Below are 17,404 nucleotides of genomic sequence, written 5' to 3' on the forward strand. Positions count from 1 at the left end.
AGATTTCGAACTCTTCAAATTACCCGCCAGCGTTTCTCCCGAAGAAACGTGCAGCAGAAGTGCGACCTCTTGCTTTCTCCTCTCACAATCGCGAAAGCTACAATACTGTTTTCTCCATGCGGGAACTCCAACATGCACTCTCTTCTTCTCGCTCCTCCGCCCCAGGACCGGATGGAATCCACGTCCAAATGTTGCTGCATTTACCAACCCATAGTCTGCGTTACCTCCTTCGCCTTTATAATCGAATTTGGACCGACAGTACTTTTCCGAGACGATGGCGGGAAGCTGTTGTCGTTACTGTTCCGAAACCTGGAAAGGACAAACATCTCCCCTCTAGCTATCGCCCCATTTCTCTCACGAGTAGTGTATGTAAGGTTTTGGAGCGTATGGTGAATTGCCGTTTAGCTTGGTGGCTGGAGTCTCGCAGTCTTTTAACACCTGCCCAATGCGGATTCCGAAAGCATCGTTCTGCAGTTGACCATTTTGTTGCTCTCTCCACTTATATCATGAACAATTTTCTCCGGAAACGCCAAACAGCAGCAATATTTTTTGATCTGGAGAGAGCATACGATACCTGTTGGAGGACAGGCATCCTCCGCACACTGCTCTCTTGGGGCTTTCGAGGTCGGCTGCCCCTTTTTCTTCACGAATTTATGGCAGAGCGCACATTTAGAGTGCGGGTGAACACTAATCTCTCCCGTACTTTCTCCCAAAAAAAACGGGGTACCCCAGGGCTCCGTGCTGAGTGTTGTACTGTTTGCCATTGCCATAAATCCAATTATGGATTGTCTCCTTCCTGATGTTTCGGGCTCCCTCTTTGTGGACGATTTTGCGATCTACTACAGCTCTCAACGGACCAGCCTTCTTGAACGACGTCTTCAAGGATGTCTCGATCGCTTCCACTCTTGGAGCATCGAAACCGGCTTCTGTTTATCTCCCAGTAAGACCGTTTGTGTTAATTTTTGGTTACGTAAGGCGTTTCTTCCACCCTCCTTACATCTAGGACCTGTCAACCTTCCGTTTTCGGACGTCGCTAAATTCTTGTGTCTTATGTTTGACAGAATACTGTGCTGGTCCTCCCACGTTTCCTATCTTTCGGCTCGCTGTCTGCGATCCCTCAACACCCTCCGTGTCCTGAATGGTACCTCCTGGGGAGCGGACCGAGTGGTCCTTCTCCGCCTCTATGGCGCCTTAGTGCGCTCGAAATTGGACTATGGAAGCATAGTTTACTCCTCTGCTCGGCCGTCTATTCTTCGTCGTCTCGACTCTATCCACCACCGTGGATTAAGTTTAGTGTCTGGAGCTTTTTACACCAGCCCTGTGGAAAGCCTTTATGCTGAGACTGCTGAACCTCCGCTGTCCAATCGGCGAGCAGTCCTTCTGAGTCGTTATGCTAGCCATCTGTCTTCCATGCCTGCTAATCCAGCCCATGACATTTTTTTCGACGCCTCCTTTGATGTAGGGTATGCAGGCCGCCCCTCCTCGCTACTACCACTGGGAGTCCGCTTCCGTCAACTGCTCCATTCTCTTTCCTTCCGCTTTCCTAAAACCTTCTTGACAACTTGGGGTACAGCACCGCCATGGCTCCGTCCCCGGATCTGCCTGCTCCGTGACCTTTGTCAGTTTCCCAAGGATGGTACCCCTTCACTTGTTTATCGTCGGGCATTTTCTGCTCTATGTGCACAAATGAAGGAAGCCACATTTATTTACACTGATGGCTCGAAAACATCGTTAGGTGTAGGGAGTGCCTATATTGTTGGCGACACCCCAAATCGATTTCGGCTTCCCGACCAGTGTTCGTTTTATACTGCGGAGCTTTACGCTGTTCTCCAGGCTGTCCACTACATCCGCCGCCATCAGCGGATACAGTATGTTATCTGCTCAGATTCTCTCAGCTCTCTCCTCAGTCTCCAAGCTCTTTACCCTGTCCACCCTCTGGTCCACCGGATTCAGGACTGTCTGCGCTTGCTCCACCTGGGGGGCGTCTCGGTGGCGTTCCTCTGGCTCCCGGGACACGTTGGTATAAGTGGAAATGAGGCGGCCGATATAGCGGCCAAGGCTGCAGTCTCTCTTCCTCAGCCTGCTATTCAATCGATTCCCTTCACCGATCTCGGGAGCGTTTTATGTCGTCGTGTTGTTCTTTTATGGCACGCACATTGCTCGACACTTCCCCATAATAAATTGCGGGACGTGAAAGCTCTTCCTTGTGCTTGGAACTCTTCCTCCCGAACGCGTCGTCGGGAGGAGGTAATTTTAACTCGACTCCGGATAGGACACTGTCCTTTTAGCCATCGACATCTTTTAAGCGGCGATCCTCCCCCACTCTGTCCCCACTGTTCTCAGCTGTGGACGGTAAGACACCTTTCAATTGAGTGGCCCTATTTTACTCCGTTACGCGCCCGTCTACAGCTGTCGCCTGATATATCGTCAATTTTAGCAGATGACACGCGCTCGGCCGATCGCGTTCTCGAGTTTATTAGTGCCAGTGAAATGACGTCAGTCATTTGAAGCTTTTTTTGGGGACAACCAAGCCCTTTCTGTAGTGGATTTTTAAGCCTTCCTTCTGCTTTTAGTTTCTCCAATTTTTTGAGTTTCGTTCCCATGGCTGCTGGTTTCCATTTTCGACTTTTTACTGTTTCCTAAGTCACGGACCGGGCGCTAATGACCATAGCAGTTTCACGCCCTAAAACCAAAACAAAGCTAAAACGCGTGCCTTTCGGCCTCCTCTAGTAATCCGGTGTTGGCTCTCCTGCCAACCAAAACATAGATGGTATTGGTCACTAATAAATTCTATTGGTTCTTCATAAAGGGAACTTCATTAGTAGTTTAACGTTTTATGGCTGCTGGTAAGTTACTGGGAATAAGTCTTCTTGATTAACGACTTCTTTATGGAACAAAGTAAGGTATTTTATTTTCTTGACGATTGGACCTGCAGTGAAATATATGTCTTGAAAGGACATTGTAAGCAAGGTTCCAATATAACTGCTTAAAAGATTCATTGATTATTACGACAGCTGTTCCGGAACATATCCATTTTCACGTACCTGCGTATACAAAGTTTGAGAATTACAATGGGCTATAGTTCAACAAGAATTTTGGACTTAATTTTTGTTACTCAAGAATTTGTTGACTTATTGCGGTATAACTGAAATTGCAGCCATAATTTTCATTATCAAGAATTGAACATACAAATATGTTTTAATTCATTTTTATATTTCTAAATTATATAAGTAAGAGGGGGACTTAGTCTACGTTGTCCTGCTGTATATACAATATCTGGTGTGACTGTATCTGGAGACTGGTCTCGTTATATTTCACGTGAAATCCTAAAATATCGATTTCACGTCGATATTGTGCTGTTTAATACAGTGTGGCATAATATTCTGGCATAATGTTGTCGATATTTTCTGTAATTTTTTTGACAGTTCACACAATAGATGTTTTATATTTCATAATAACAGACTATGGTCAGCGGTGATTATATCTTTAGTATCTCAAGTATATGTATCCTGTCTTTGGTTTTCAACTTACGTCAACGTTATTCTGACGTATAAATAATACCTGGTGTGACTGTTCTTGCTACGTTTCATGTGAACTTCAAGAAGTATCGGTGTCACGTTGCTGTTAGGTTTCATACAGACATCAGCAGGACATTCTTAAAGTCACCCTGCGAATAGTTGATAATACACACTTTTGGCTTCAGGAAACATCAGCCAAACTTGATAAACCAGGTTCAAAAAAAATGGTTCAAATGGCTCTGAGCACTATGGGACTCAACTGCTGAGGTCATTAGTCCCCTAGAACTTAGAACTAGTTAAACCTAACTAACCTAAGGACATCACAAACATCCATGCCCGAGGCAGGATTCGAACCTGCGACCGTAGCGGTCTTGCGGTTCCAGACTGCAGCGCCTTTAACCGCACGGCCACTTCGGCCGGCTAAATAAACCAGGTCAAAATATTATACCATATGACAGTATGGAAAAAGAGTAAATAAATATTTCAGCTGATTGGGAAATGTTACAGTCATAAATGATTTAAGTGTTAGTGAACTCCATCTTTCGTTTTTCAACGTGTAGAAAACTGACTAAGAATTAGATATTGGCACTGAGAGGCTTGTCATGATGGCTGTTATGGTGGTTTGTTAATGTTTTTGAGTGGATTGTTCTTATATTTAGCATTATTCTATGAACAGAGCTATTAATTTGAAACATTTTATTTATCACAAATTTAATTAAGGAATGAGTATACTGACGTACAGTAGTTATTTTACTCAGTTTTTTGAAGAGGCTTCAGCAGGACGTTCTTAAATTAAGCCAGCGAATAGTTGATAATACACATTCTTGGCTTCAGGAAACATCAAACAGACTTGATGAACTAGGTCAAAATATTATACCATTTGCCATTATGGAAAAAGAGTAAATGAAATATTTCAGCTTTTTATATTTATATCAACTGTATCTGAAAGGATGGGAACAGTAAACAAAGATTTGCGTAGTTGGTTCAGAAGTTCTATGATATTCTCTTCTCACTTGAACTTATGAACAAACTTTGGCTACAAAAATTTGACTTTGTAAATCGCTTCTGTCTTCATGTACTCACATTTTGAGTATACGCTGGGTGGAAACCTCTGATAATTTCTGACCCCATAAAGTGAGAATTTCAAAGTTTAATTCGAAATAACTAACTAGAAATCAGTTACAGATTTATATGGGAATTTATTTAGCGTCTCGTTTTCTGCTTATCATTGAATTAATACCAACTTAAGACGTCTGGCAGCGTTATTGAAAATTTAAGTACCCTGAAACTATATCTTCTGAGATGAGCGCTGATAGCCTAATACACAAATATTTCCGCCTTGCTTTCCTTTTAAATTTAAATGATACACACTTATGTAAAAATAAAATATGAGTATTACTGATTTTTATAAATCTGTAAAAAAAGAACTACAAATGTTCAGTATTGCCAAGTAATTCAGTTTCAAATGTAATACTGAACATTTAAAAAGTCTTGTTGCCACCAGGCTAAATGAATATTTTCTGGCAGCTTGAACTACATTCAATCCTGTGATATCTTAACAGTAAGTGACTATTATTGTTACTAGTGATAAACATTTTAACGTTTCCAAGGATTCACGGTCAAACCTCTATGACCCTTTGCCACTGTAGTCGTAATTCGCGATGTCGTTGGATCATCATGATTACTCTTAAGGGCCGTTTGCTAGGGGGCCCTATGTTAAAGAATGTGCGCTGAACGGTGTGCTCTGAAACCCTTGTGCCTGTACTAGCACTGTACTCTGTTGTCAGATACACCACAGTTCGCCGCCTATCCTGATTAACAGAGAGGACAAACATCCGACCTCTACGTTCTCTGAGGACACGTGCGTATCCGATAACCTGTCGTCTTCTCGTGGTTTCACTGCCCTTCAGCCACTTCCTACAGATGCTCACTACGGTAGCACACGAACAGCTGACCATCTTCGTCGTTTCCGTGATGCTTGGTCTCACGTGCCACACCATAACAATCTGCCTTTTGTCAGAGTCGCTTATGTAAGTGGATTTTCCCGTTCGATATAATGATGCCCCATTTGTCTCTGGTCCACTTATATACTTCCCTTAAAGCGATACCACCAGACGACATTGTTTTTCGTGGAGGGCTGTGGTCATAATCTTTTGGCTAACCAGTGTGCCTAATTACTTCTTCTCTGAGAACTCTTTTCAATCTGACCGTATTGATACTCTTAAATCCAGTGCTGCAACCGTCATACAGAGGCTTCTGGTATTCTCGCATACGAGAAAAGTGCAGTTCACCACTCCATACCTGCGCACTCCCTCTCCCTAATCACGCACTGCTCCTATTTTCCGCGCCCACAGCGAAGAGGAACTTTTCATCTGGAGCCAGTTATGCCTTTTACACGATCGCATCACCCCAAAAATTGTCACAGAACCGTAAAAAGAATCATGTGAAGCACATACAACACTGCATCACCATCGACGAAGACTTGAACATCATTAGGATCTCCATCACATTAACGTTCAACCTACGCACCTGTACCACCACGTTGAAATAAAACATTTCATATGATTCAGATGTATTCATTATTTAATGTTCTATTTAATTTACGGAAGGTTGTAGAGTATAAGAGGAGCAATAGAGGGAATAAAATTATAATAAAAGAAAACACAATATCAGACTTTGAAATTTGTCAGACTGTCGGTTGCTTACAAAGAAGGACTTTTTCCTTCCTTGGCGCACCTTTATGGGCTCGGATGTAAGAGCCTCAGGCCGTGTATTCAACCAAATGTGCACCAACTTCAGAGCCAATTGAAACGTAATGAGCGTTTTTCACCTACCTCCCTAGTCTCGGTCTCGTCACACTTGTTGCCAACGAGCATAACGGGGATTGTGGCGAGCTCGGCCCCCTTCATGTCGCGGATCACCTCCCAGATGGGTCGCAACTCCTCCAGCGACTGGCGGGACGTCACGGAGTATACCAATATGAAGGCGTGCCCCTTCGATATGGAAAGCCGCTGCATCGCTGGGAACTGGTGAGAGCCTGTCGTGTCTGTGATCTGCAGCGTACAGATGTTCTTGTTGCAGCTGATCACCTGCGGAGATAAACCAACTCATTATTACATACAGGCGGGGCAGTGAACACTGTCGATAGCTATCCCACTTAACAAATACCATACAACTTTATACATACTAAGAGAAATAAAAATGACGCATCACGAAGGAATTATGCGAATGAGTCGGAAATCGGAAGATGTGATGTACATATTATAGAGAAAAAAAATCATTACAATTTCAGAAAAAACTGGATGATTTATTCAAGAAAAGAGCTACATAAATTGGGCGAGTCGATACCGCGCTGGTCCACCTCTGGGCATTACGAAAGTAATTAATCGGATTGGCATTGACTGATACAGTTGTTGAATGTCCCCCTGAGGGATATCGTGCCAAATTCCAAATGGCGCGTTAGATTCTAAAATCCCGAGATGGTCGGAAGACTTTGCCCATAGTGCTCCAAACGCTCTCATTTTTCGAGAGATCAGGCGATCTTGCTGGCCAATGTGGGGTTTGCCAAGCACGAAGACAAGCAGCAGAAACTCGAGCCGTGCGCCGGCGGGCATTATCTTGCTGAAATGTAAGCCCAAGATGTCTTGCCATGTAGGCCAACAGAACTGGGCGTTCAGTAACGTCGACATACCGCTGCACTGTAAGGTTTCCTGTAAGAGATCTTGCTATGAAAAGAATCGGCAACCCAGACCATCATTCCTGGTTGTCGAGACGCACAGTCAGTTCTACAAAAAAGTGTAAGCCATAATTTGAAATGTAACGTCTGCAGTGACATATCTGGTAGTGGTCTCGAATCTGCAAGCAGTGCGCTTTTGCACAGTGTATAGATAAACAGTATGACAGTTGAATGTTTTGTTTTGTCGTTTGCAGTTTAAAATGAGTGCAAAATATCTGAGGCGTTTGTGCTCCTTGTAATTCATCAAAAGGCACCAAAGCTTTCATATGGAACTGCTGCTAAAAGTCTTAGAAAGTCAAATACATTCGTTGCGAAGTGGGGCAGACGGTATTTACAGGTTGGGAAAGTGGATGGTTTACCACAGAGAGGGTTAACGTGCGCGAACTGGCAATTTGAATTTATTTACAGCCAATTTAAACGCTTTATCAAATATGCCTTCTGAGGACCGTTAAGAAGCTATTTAGTTCGTACGAGGCAAACTTGGTGCTTAAAGAGGATAATGATCTGAAACATCGCAGACGTTTCTGTATATCGTGGGAACAAGACAATGTGGTGCCCACGATGGATTGGCCTGCAATGTCTCCGGATGCAAATCAGATCGAAAATGTTTGGTCATATATTAAGATGAAGGTTAAAAGAAAGCCAATATATACTTAGAAGCAGCTGTCATATAAAATCAGGACGATATGGAGATCGTTACCTCGAAAATATGCAAAAAATCTCGTGAAAAGCATGCCAAAAAGGTGTCAAGCTATAATCGATAATGGGGGCAATTGGATTAACTATTAGGTAATTGTGGAATTAGTAACAACATGTATTTTCATAATAGTATCTTTTATTTCATATAGATAACGGCGAATACTTTCTTGTGGAACTGGCTGTATGGCGAGCGACACTCAGGTTGATATCCCACCGCTGTCCCGAGCGTCTCCAGACACGTCTTCGGCCTGGAATCTCACTGACTGGAGTATAATTGTCTTCAGCGATGAGTCTCACTTTGAACTGAGGCCCGATGACCAGCGAAGACGTGTCTGACGACACACTGGACCGCGGTAGATTGTCAACCTCAGTGTCGCCCACCAAACTGCCCGACAACCAGGAGTGATGGTCTGGGGTGCCGCCTCTTTTCATTGTAGGACTCCTTTCGTTGTCGTCCCTGGCACCCTTAGGCAGAGCGATACGTATTTTTCGCCCCGTATTGATGTCGGTTATGGCAAACTATCCTGGGCTTTTGCATTTTAGCAAGATACTACCCGCTCGCAAACGGCGAGAGTTTTTACTGCTTGTCTTCGTGCTTGGGAAACCCTACCTTGGGACTGCGCGGCTCCTCCCGCCGTAGGTTCGAGTCCTCCCTCTGGCATGGGTGTGTGTGTTGTTCTTAGCATAAGTTAGTTTAAGTAGTGTGCAAGACTAGGGATCGATGACATTAGGAGTTTGGTCCCTAAGAAATTCACACTTTTGAACAAATCCTACCTTGGCCAGCAAAGTCGCCGGATCTCTCCCCAGCTGAGAACTTTTGGAGCATTATGGGCAGCATCCTCCAACCAGCTCGTGATTTTGACGATCTAACGCACCAATTGGATGGAATTTGGCACGATATCCCTCAGAACGACACTAAACGTTGGAACATTATGAGCAGCATTCTAGAATCAGCTTGGGATTCTGACGATCTAATGCGACAGTTGGACAAAATTTGGTACGATATTCCTCAGAAGGGCATCCAACAACTCTATCAATCAATGCTAATCCGAATAACTGGTTGCATGATGGCCGAAGTCGGACCAACGCCTTATTGACGCGCTCAGTTTGTGAAGCTCTTTCTCTTGAATAAATCATCCAGTTATCCTGGAACTGTAATAATTTGTTTGTCTGTACATGCACCTCACACCTATTGATTTCCACACCATTCACATATTTCCTTCGTGATGTACCTTTTTTTTCGCTTAGAGTGTATTAGAGTAAATTGGTGTGCTGCTGATTTAATTCCTTAAAAGCAAACAGTTACCATTAATAATGAGAAAATTAACGCAAATGGACTTAGTCAATAAATAGTGTCAATTTAGTTATCTGTTATACGGTCTTAAGAGTTGAGGAATATCATGTAGGTGCTGCATTTCTGTTTCTGCCCGAGTGTTTCCATAACTACTCCAGTGCTCAAAAGATAAGCACTATAAAGAAAAGTGTGCATGGTTTCTAAACATAATGTGAGAAGAGCTACAGAACAAAGAAATTATTGACAATAATATATTTTTATATATTTATTTATTTGCTACAAGAACTTTATGGACCACCATATAGATACTATGACGGACTGTGTATTCCGTTAAGGGCACAACGGACAATTTGCCGTTACAATACTAAAGTCATATGCATTTACGGTATTCAGTCACAAATTCGTATACACTTTCTGATTATAGAGTACGACAATGATATTAAGAATAACAGTCATAGTATTGGTTTGTGAAGCCCGCCCGGTTAGCCGCGCAGTCTAACGCACGGCTTCCGGGCGGGAAGGAGCGCCTGGTCCCCGGCACGAATCCGACCGGCGGGCTTGTGTCGAGGTCCGGTGAGCCGGCCAGTCTGTGGATGGTTTTTAGGCGGTTTTCCATCTGCCACGGCGAGTGCAGGCTGGTTTCCCTTATTCCGCCCCAGCTACACTACGTCGGCGATTGCTGCGCAAACAAGTTCTCCACGTACGCGTACACCACCAATACTCTACCACGAAAACATAGGGGTTATACTCGTCTGGTGTGAGACATTCCCTGGGGTCCACTGGGGGCCGAACCGCACAATAACCCTGGGTTCGGTTTGGGGCGGCGGAGGGGTGAAGTGGACTGCGGTAGTCGAGAGGTTGTGGACCACTGCGGCTTCGGCGGGGACGGAGCCTCTCCGTCGTTTCTGGGCCCCCGGTTACCATACAATACATGCAATACAATACAATGGTTTATGAAACCTGTTACTAGTTAATCTAAAACATGAAAACCGACTGGAAAACTGTAGAAATCTAACTAACAAATGATAAGAAAGAGACAGAATAGCGAAAATGAAAAGAGATATAGGGTTAACACCTCATTGCAGCAGCTGGGGTTCGTGGTCTCGTCATATACAGTGAGTTAACAAAAGTCATTGGACAGCGATATGCACGTACACAGGTAGTATCGTGTATACAAGGTATAAATGAGTAATAGGTTGGTGGAGTTGTGATTTGTACTCAAGAACGTTTCCCACATGATTATAGCCGCATAACGGAAATTAACAAACTCTGAGTGCTGAATGGCAGTTAAATCTAATTGCATGGAACATTACGTTTTGGAAATCGTTAGGGAATTCACTATTCTGAGATCCACAGTGTCAAGAGGGTGCCAAGAATACAAAATTTCAGGCGTCACATCTCACCACAGACAACGCAGTGCCCGACTCCCTTCATTCAAAGAGCAAGAGCAGTGACGTTTGTGTTGAATTGTCGGCTGTAACAGACAAGCAACACTGCTTGGAATAACCGCAGAAATAAATGTGGTACGTACGACGATCGTATCCGTTAAGACAGTTCGGTGAAATGTGGCGGAAATGGGCTCTGGCAGCAGACGACCGATGCGAGTGCCTTTGCTAACAGCACGACATCGAATGCAGCGTCCCTCCCCGGCAGGATTGCAGACGACTGGAAAACATTTGGTCTGGTCAGATGAGTCCCGATATCAGTTGGTGAGAGCTGATGGGCAGGGTTCGAGTGTGGCGCAGACCCCACGAAGCCATGGACCTAAGTTGTTAACAAGGCGGTGTTCAAGCTGGTGGTGATTCCATAATGGTATAGGGAGTGTTTACATGGAATGGACTGGGTCCTCTGGTCGAACTGTACCAATCACTGACTGGAACTGAGTATGTTCGACAACTTGGAGATCATTTGCAACCAGACAACGACGGAATTTTTATGGATTACAGTGCGCCATGTCACTGGGCCACAATTGATCGAGATTGGTTTGAAGAACATTCTGGACAATTCGAGAAAGTGATTTGGCCACCCAGATCGCCCGACATTAATCCCATCAAAGTTTCACGAGACATAACCGAGAGGTCAGTTGGTGCACAAAATTCTGACCCAGCGAAACTTTCGCAATTATGGACGACTACAGGGGCAGGTCGGCTTAGCTACAGGAGACTGCCAGCGGCTTGTGTCCATGCCGCGTCGAGTTGCTGCACCATGCAGGAAGAAAAGGTGCTCCGACAGGATATTGGGAGATATCCCATGACTTCTGTCACATTAGTGTACATCAGGTTTACACCCAACAGCTGTTCGCCAATTTGCTGTTACTATTCCTCTTCTGTGCATTCTTTTAGGTGTGGCTCAGGCTCTGAAAATCTATAGCCCTGGTTTCCATTACAGGGACACCATTAGTACTAAATAAGGAACGTCACGCTTTATAATAAATTTACAACGGTTTTTTGCAATGAAGATATTCTGTAGCTGATGTTACTATAACTATTAAGAATAGTATCCTATCCTAGTGTTTAACCTACTCCAGATCCTGGAACAGCACTTACTTTTTCTGTAGTTCATATAGCGTTGTAAATATGAGTGTTGGGAAGGGTGTGAGTATCTAACCGTTGAGATACAAGCTCCACACGCCAACTGCAAACGCTTCTTTTTCACTTTCACCCCCTGTAGGGTTCTTCTCCTTATTCTGCACCCATGGAAATTCGGTTGCCAACGGTGACACTTTTTCGTATATTCCACTAGAAATGTGTTCGAGGTTTTGCTTGTTACGTAGCTAATTACAAGCCACTTTTTTGGGGTCTATTACTGCCCTGCACCTATAGGATGCAAATGAAAAATTCTGTCTAGAGATGTTAAATAATGCTCACAATATATTTAGTATACAACACCGCTAAAAAATGTTATCTCTCCACAACAACTCCACCGACAGAACTGGTTATGAGCACCCCTAACTGAGGCCACGTACGATTCACAGATCAATCAAGAAGTGTTTTTTCTAAAGTGGTTCAAGAGCGCGATTAGCATTCAATCATCTTTTTGTCTTTTTCGTTTTGTGGGGTCGGGGTGAAAGAGGGGGGGGGGCGGAGGGTTTTCGTCAGCCTTGTGACTGGTTTGGTGCGGCCCGCCTCTATTTTAGGTGCTGTGTCACACTTCCCATCCCAGAGTAGTACTTACACCCGACCTTCTTGATTATTTGTTTTTGGATATATTACAAGTTTTGTCTTCTGTTACAGTTTTCTTTTCCTCTACGGCTCCCCGTAGTTCCATGGAAGTTATTTCCTTATGCCTTAAAAAACGTTCTGTCGTCCTGTCCCTTCCACTGTTCACTGATTTTCACATATTCCTTTCCTCGACGATTCTGTGGAGCACCTCGTTATTTCTTATCTTATTAGCCCACTTAATTTTTGTCATCCTTCTATATCACCAAATCTCAGAAATTTCGATTGTCTTCTTTTCCGGCTTTCCCAGAGCCTATGGTTCACTTCTAAACAGTGCTGTGCTGCACATATAAGAGCATCAGAAATTTCATCATTATACAATGGCCTGTGATTGATACTGGTAGAACTCTTTGCCTGTAGTAGTCTGCTCCCTACATCCGGTTTGCTTCATCCGCCATACGTTATTTTGCTTCCAAGGTAGTAGAATTCCTTCAATTTGTCTGTGTCTAAAAAATAGCTCTTTGGATCTCTGGAGAAGCGCACCGTGTCAGCTGGCGGGCTGAATTTCGTCTCCCAAAAGGATCCGCGACGTGCTCTATAGGATTCATATGTAGAGAGCCCTCTAGACAATCAGTAAAGTGGTTATACAGGATGTAACTAAATTCTCTTTATAGACTTTGAGGACAGGTTCCCTACACCAAAATAAGAAAAAAAGTGCAGTAAACATTGTAACGCACACCTTAAGACCTAAGAGCACTTCATCTTCGATACTGTGAAACACATCTCGTCTAATACACGCTCTTTGCTTTTAGTATTTTGGTAGGAGGTAGTGTGGATCAAAAGAAGGAAAAATGTCCAGGAAACATGGGCTCTGAAATGTTTACCTTATGAACTACGAACACTAGAAGAGATGCTGTGAAATGTGTTATTAAACAAGTAAGTAATTGCAATAAAGATAATCATATGCAACAAATTTGATTAATGACCATCAAAAGCGAAGTACTAAGTATGAAAATTTAATGGTTATTTATTGCAAGAACTAATTTACTGATGTTTCTATAAACTTCTGTTATGTCCATTAGTAAGGAGCAAACTTTTTCAGGTACATAATTCTAATAAAACAAAAGGTTAATATGTATTTTTCTCTTTTAATATCAATAAAGGAAAGAAAATGTAAATAACCCAACAGTTTATTTTCGCTTACAGGGAACATATATTAACATTTATTCAACTCTCTTCTACTTAGAAACTTTCTAAGTTTCTGGTAGTTTTAATTAGCCTTTCAATTTACGGAATGTTGTTTCGTCAATAAGAATTTCACAACACAAACAATTTTGAAGAGTCATAACAACTACAAAGAATACTGTAAAGGTAACGAGATCAGTATCGAACTATCATATACACTCCTGGAAATTGAAATAAGAACACCGTGAATTCATTGTCCCAGGAAGGGGAAACTTTATTGACACATTCCTGGGGTCAGATACATCACATGATCACACTGACAGAACCACAGGCACATAGACACAGGCAACAGAGCATGCACAATGTCGGCACTAGTACAGTGTATATCCACCTTTCGCAGCAATGCAGGCTGCTATTCTCCCATGGAGACGATCGTAGAGATGCTGGATGTAGTCCTGTGGAACGGCTTGCCATGCCATTTCCACCTGGCGCCTCAGTTGGACCAGCGTTCGTGCTGGACGTGCAGACCGCGTGAGACGACGCTTCATCCAGTCCCAAACATGCTCAATGGGGGACAGATCCGGAGATCTTGCTGGCCAGGGTAGTTGACTTACACCTTCTAGAGCACGTTGGATGGCACGGGATACATGCGGACGTGCATTGTCCTGTTGGAACAGCAAGTTCCCTTGCCGGTCTAGGAATGGTAGAACGATGGGTTCGATGACGGTTTGGATGTACCGTGCACTATTCAGTGTCCCCTCGACGATCACCAGTGGTGTACGGCCAGTGTAGGAGATCGCTCCCCACACCATGATGCCGGGTGTTGGCCCTGTGTGCCTCGGTCGTATGCAGTCCTGATTGTGGCGCTCACCTGCACGGCGCCAATCACGCATACGACCATCATTGGCACCAAGGCAGAAGCGACTCTCATCGCTGAAGACGACACGTCTCCATTCGTCCCTCCATTCACGCCTGTCGCGACACCACTGGAGGCGGGCTGCACTATGTTGGGGCGTGAGCGGAAGACGGCCTAACGGTGCGCGGGACCGTAGCCCAGCTTCATGGAGACGGTTGCGAATGGTCCTCGCCGATAGCCAAGGAGCAACAGTGTCCCTAATTTGCTGGGAAGTGGCTGTGCGGTCCCCTACGGCACTGCGTAGGATCCTACGGTCTTGGCGTGCATCCGTGCGTCGCTGCGGTCCGGTCCCAGGTCGACGGGCACGTGCACCTTCCGCCGACCACTGGCGACAACATCGATGTACTGTGGAGACCTCACGCCCCACGTGTTGAGCAATTCGGCGGTACGTCCACCCGGCCTCCCGCATGCCCACTATACGCCCTCGCTCAAAGTCCGTCAACTGCACATACGGTTCACGTCCACGCTGTCGCGGCATGCTACCAGTGTTAAAGACTGCGATGGAGCTCCGTATGCCACGGCAAACTGGCTGACGCTGACGGCGGCGGTGCACAAATGCTGCGCAGCTAGCGCCATTCGACGGCCAACACCGCGGTTCCTGGTGTGTCCGCTGTGCCGTGCGTGTGATCATTGCTTGTACAGCCCTCTCGCAGTGTCCGGAGCAAGTATGGTGGGTCTGGCACACCGGTGTCAATGTGTTCTTTTTTCCATTTCCAGGAGTGTATAAATTACTTACATCTTCTACAAAGTTATTTTCTTGTAATTGCTTTAGGAAGATATGGGTGTTACGAAAAGACTCGTTTTTAAATTAGTTGTTTTAATATTTTGACAGCGAAGTTAAAGACTTTTACAGAAAAATTAACAGTGTAAACAGGTGCAGCCTTGAAACATTACAAGGCTCGGCATCTTGATCATTTCTCCGTCTCTACCGACTCTTCAATTAAAAAAATAGTTAACTGCAAAGAATACCTAAATTACTGGTATTTTATGAACAGTGATGATACTAACCCTGCCCTGTATTTCATATGAAAATACGTTTTTTTATCTCTCGCGATTTTGGAGTATTTATGGCTATGGTAATTGCCTAATGTGTAATTGTCAGTACTTTCACTATTGGCTTTGGTCTCAATCTGGTCAGAAATGGATAAGCTATAATTCTGTATATTTCACAAAAATCGCTGATCAGAAAAGTGTTTGAACCTAAAAAGTAACTTAACCTGCCTTATTTAAAGTGAATCACTTATTTATGATAGAAACATCCTATGGAGAAAATTACAACTGTCAGACATTGAAGCTTTGACTGCATTGTTCAATTGTACGGCTGTGAATTTTAGTAAACCAGACATTAATTTACTCTCGTGCATGATAATTTAAGAGACGCGCAGCCACCATGATGGATATCAAAATCTGCCAGTCACACTGAGGAGCTGCAGCCAGAGAGAAAACACGTTACAGCCAATGAACTCTAATGGAATGTAATAAGGAGCCCACAATATAATTCAGTGCGGAAAATAAAAAGTAACAGTAAGGAATAAAGCAACAACTAAGATGAGAAGCAAAACGCTTCATACATATTGGCGACCATAACCAGTTTCGCGTTATTGAGGGAAATGGTGTCAATGGAAATAGGAAATGATACCGGCCTGAAAGCGGAGATGAGTGTAGCCTACAAATCCATCAGATTATGACATAACTAGAAAAGTCGTTACTAAAAGTTATTAATTTCCGTCCGTCATTACACTTCTTGAATCGGAAACCAAGGGAGCGGAGAAGACGAAGAACGGAGGTCTCTGAGCCCGAGTAACTAACTTTTCCACGGAGGTCAGCCAGTATTTTTTTAGCCGTTGGCTACTCTCATCTGTCTTAGTATCCAAGTACAGTTCTACACACGAGCTTTTCATTAAAATCGTCAAAGTCGGTTGATTTCCGTTCACGTTCGTATCCCTTTCTTGGAGAATCGAAACACTCATTGATGTCTGGCGATTCTGCCAATGACTCAGATTTGCTAATATGGCCTATAGTTGACTTGGAGTCACCACAGGATTTAGCAGTAAGTTTATGAATTATTCCTCGCTTCTTCATTGTCGGCCAGATCTGATAATTTTCGATTATTTACGAATGTCTTTCTGTCCTTTACGCACACCGACCGGAGGAGTACTACAAGTAGGCCGTAGCTACTGGATTGTTGTTCTCCACCGAACACATGTCAAAGCACCTTTCTAAAGAAAGTAAGACACTGGGGTCAGACGTGAACACTCGATATAGCACGGTAACACTGAGCTTTCAGCTGTTCTGACCTACCGCACCGCTAATTGTACCTACATGGCAACAAAGACGAGAGGCGGGCGAATCACAGCCTGCAGCTCCTGCTGGTGGTTGGCAGCGGCCGTGACCTTGAGGACTCTACTTTCGTGACGGCCACTCTCTGCAACGACCCTACAACTCCTGCACCTGATCTAATTGGAGTAACTCCCTACAGGATAGCTCATCGCCTTCTATTAAATAGGAACATACGATGTGGAGTGACAAGAGTGAAAATTCAAAGTAATATGAGCGATGAAGTAGACGTACTCGCCACGCCACTCAGTATTGAAGGGTTAAGAAGAAAGATCCATGAAATGAAGGAACAAAAACCTGCTAGCTTGGACGATATCCGCACTGAACAAATAAAGCATTTTGGGCCTGCAGCCCTAAAATGGATTTTACAGTTGCGTTACTATCATTCACACTACGAAACTGTAGAGGAAAGCCAAGGTGGTAGTCCTTATAAAACCAGGGAAAGGTCCTACAGATCCACAAAACTTGAGGCTTGAGTCACTACTATGTCATCTCTCCAAGGCATTTACAAGAATGTTTCTTGACAAATTTTTTGAAACAACAGAGACCAAAATCATATTA

At 44.0% G+C, this 17,404-nt stretch overlaps 1 protein-coding gene across 2 annotated transcripts in view; it reads right to left on the bottom strand.

The window, feature by feature from the left end:
• The window catches only part of LOC124556457 (GTP-binding protein Di-Ras2), a 650,315-nt gene that overhangs the window by 56,742 nt on the left and 576,169 nt on the right, over positions 1-17,404 (bottom strand). For both annotated transcript variants that reach the window (XM_047130409.1, XM_047130408.1), the window contains one exon: positions 6,353-6,607. In XM_047130409.1, coding sequence (XP_046986365.1) covers positions 6,353-6,607 — 255 coding nt within the window. The remainder of the gene's footprint in view (positions 1-6,352; positions 6,608-17,404) is intronic.

Source organism: Schistocerca americana, chromosome X (genome assembly GCF_021461395.2).
Source record: "Schistocerca americana isolate TAMUIC-IGC-003095 chromosome X, iqSchAmer2.1, whole genome shotgun sequence".
Classification (NCBI taxonomy): Eukaryota; Metazoa; Arthropoda; class Insecta; order Orthoptera; family Acrididae; genus Schistocerca; species Schistocerca americana.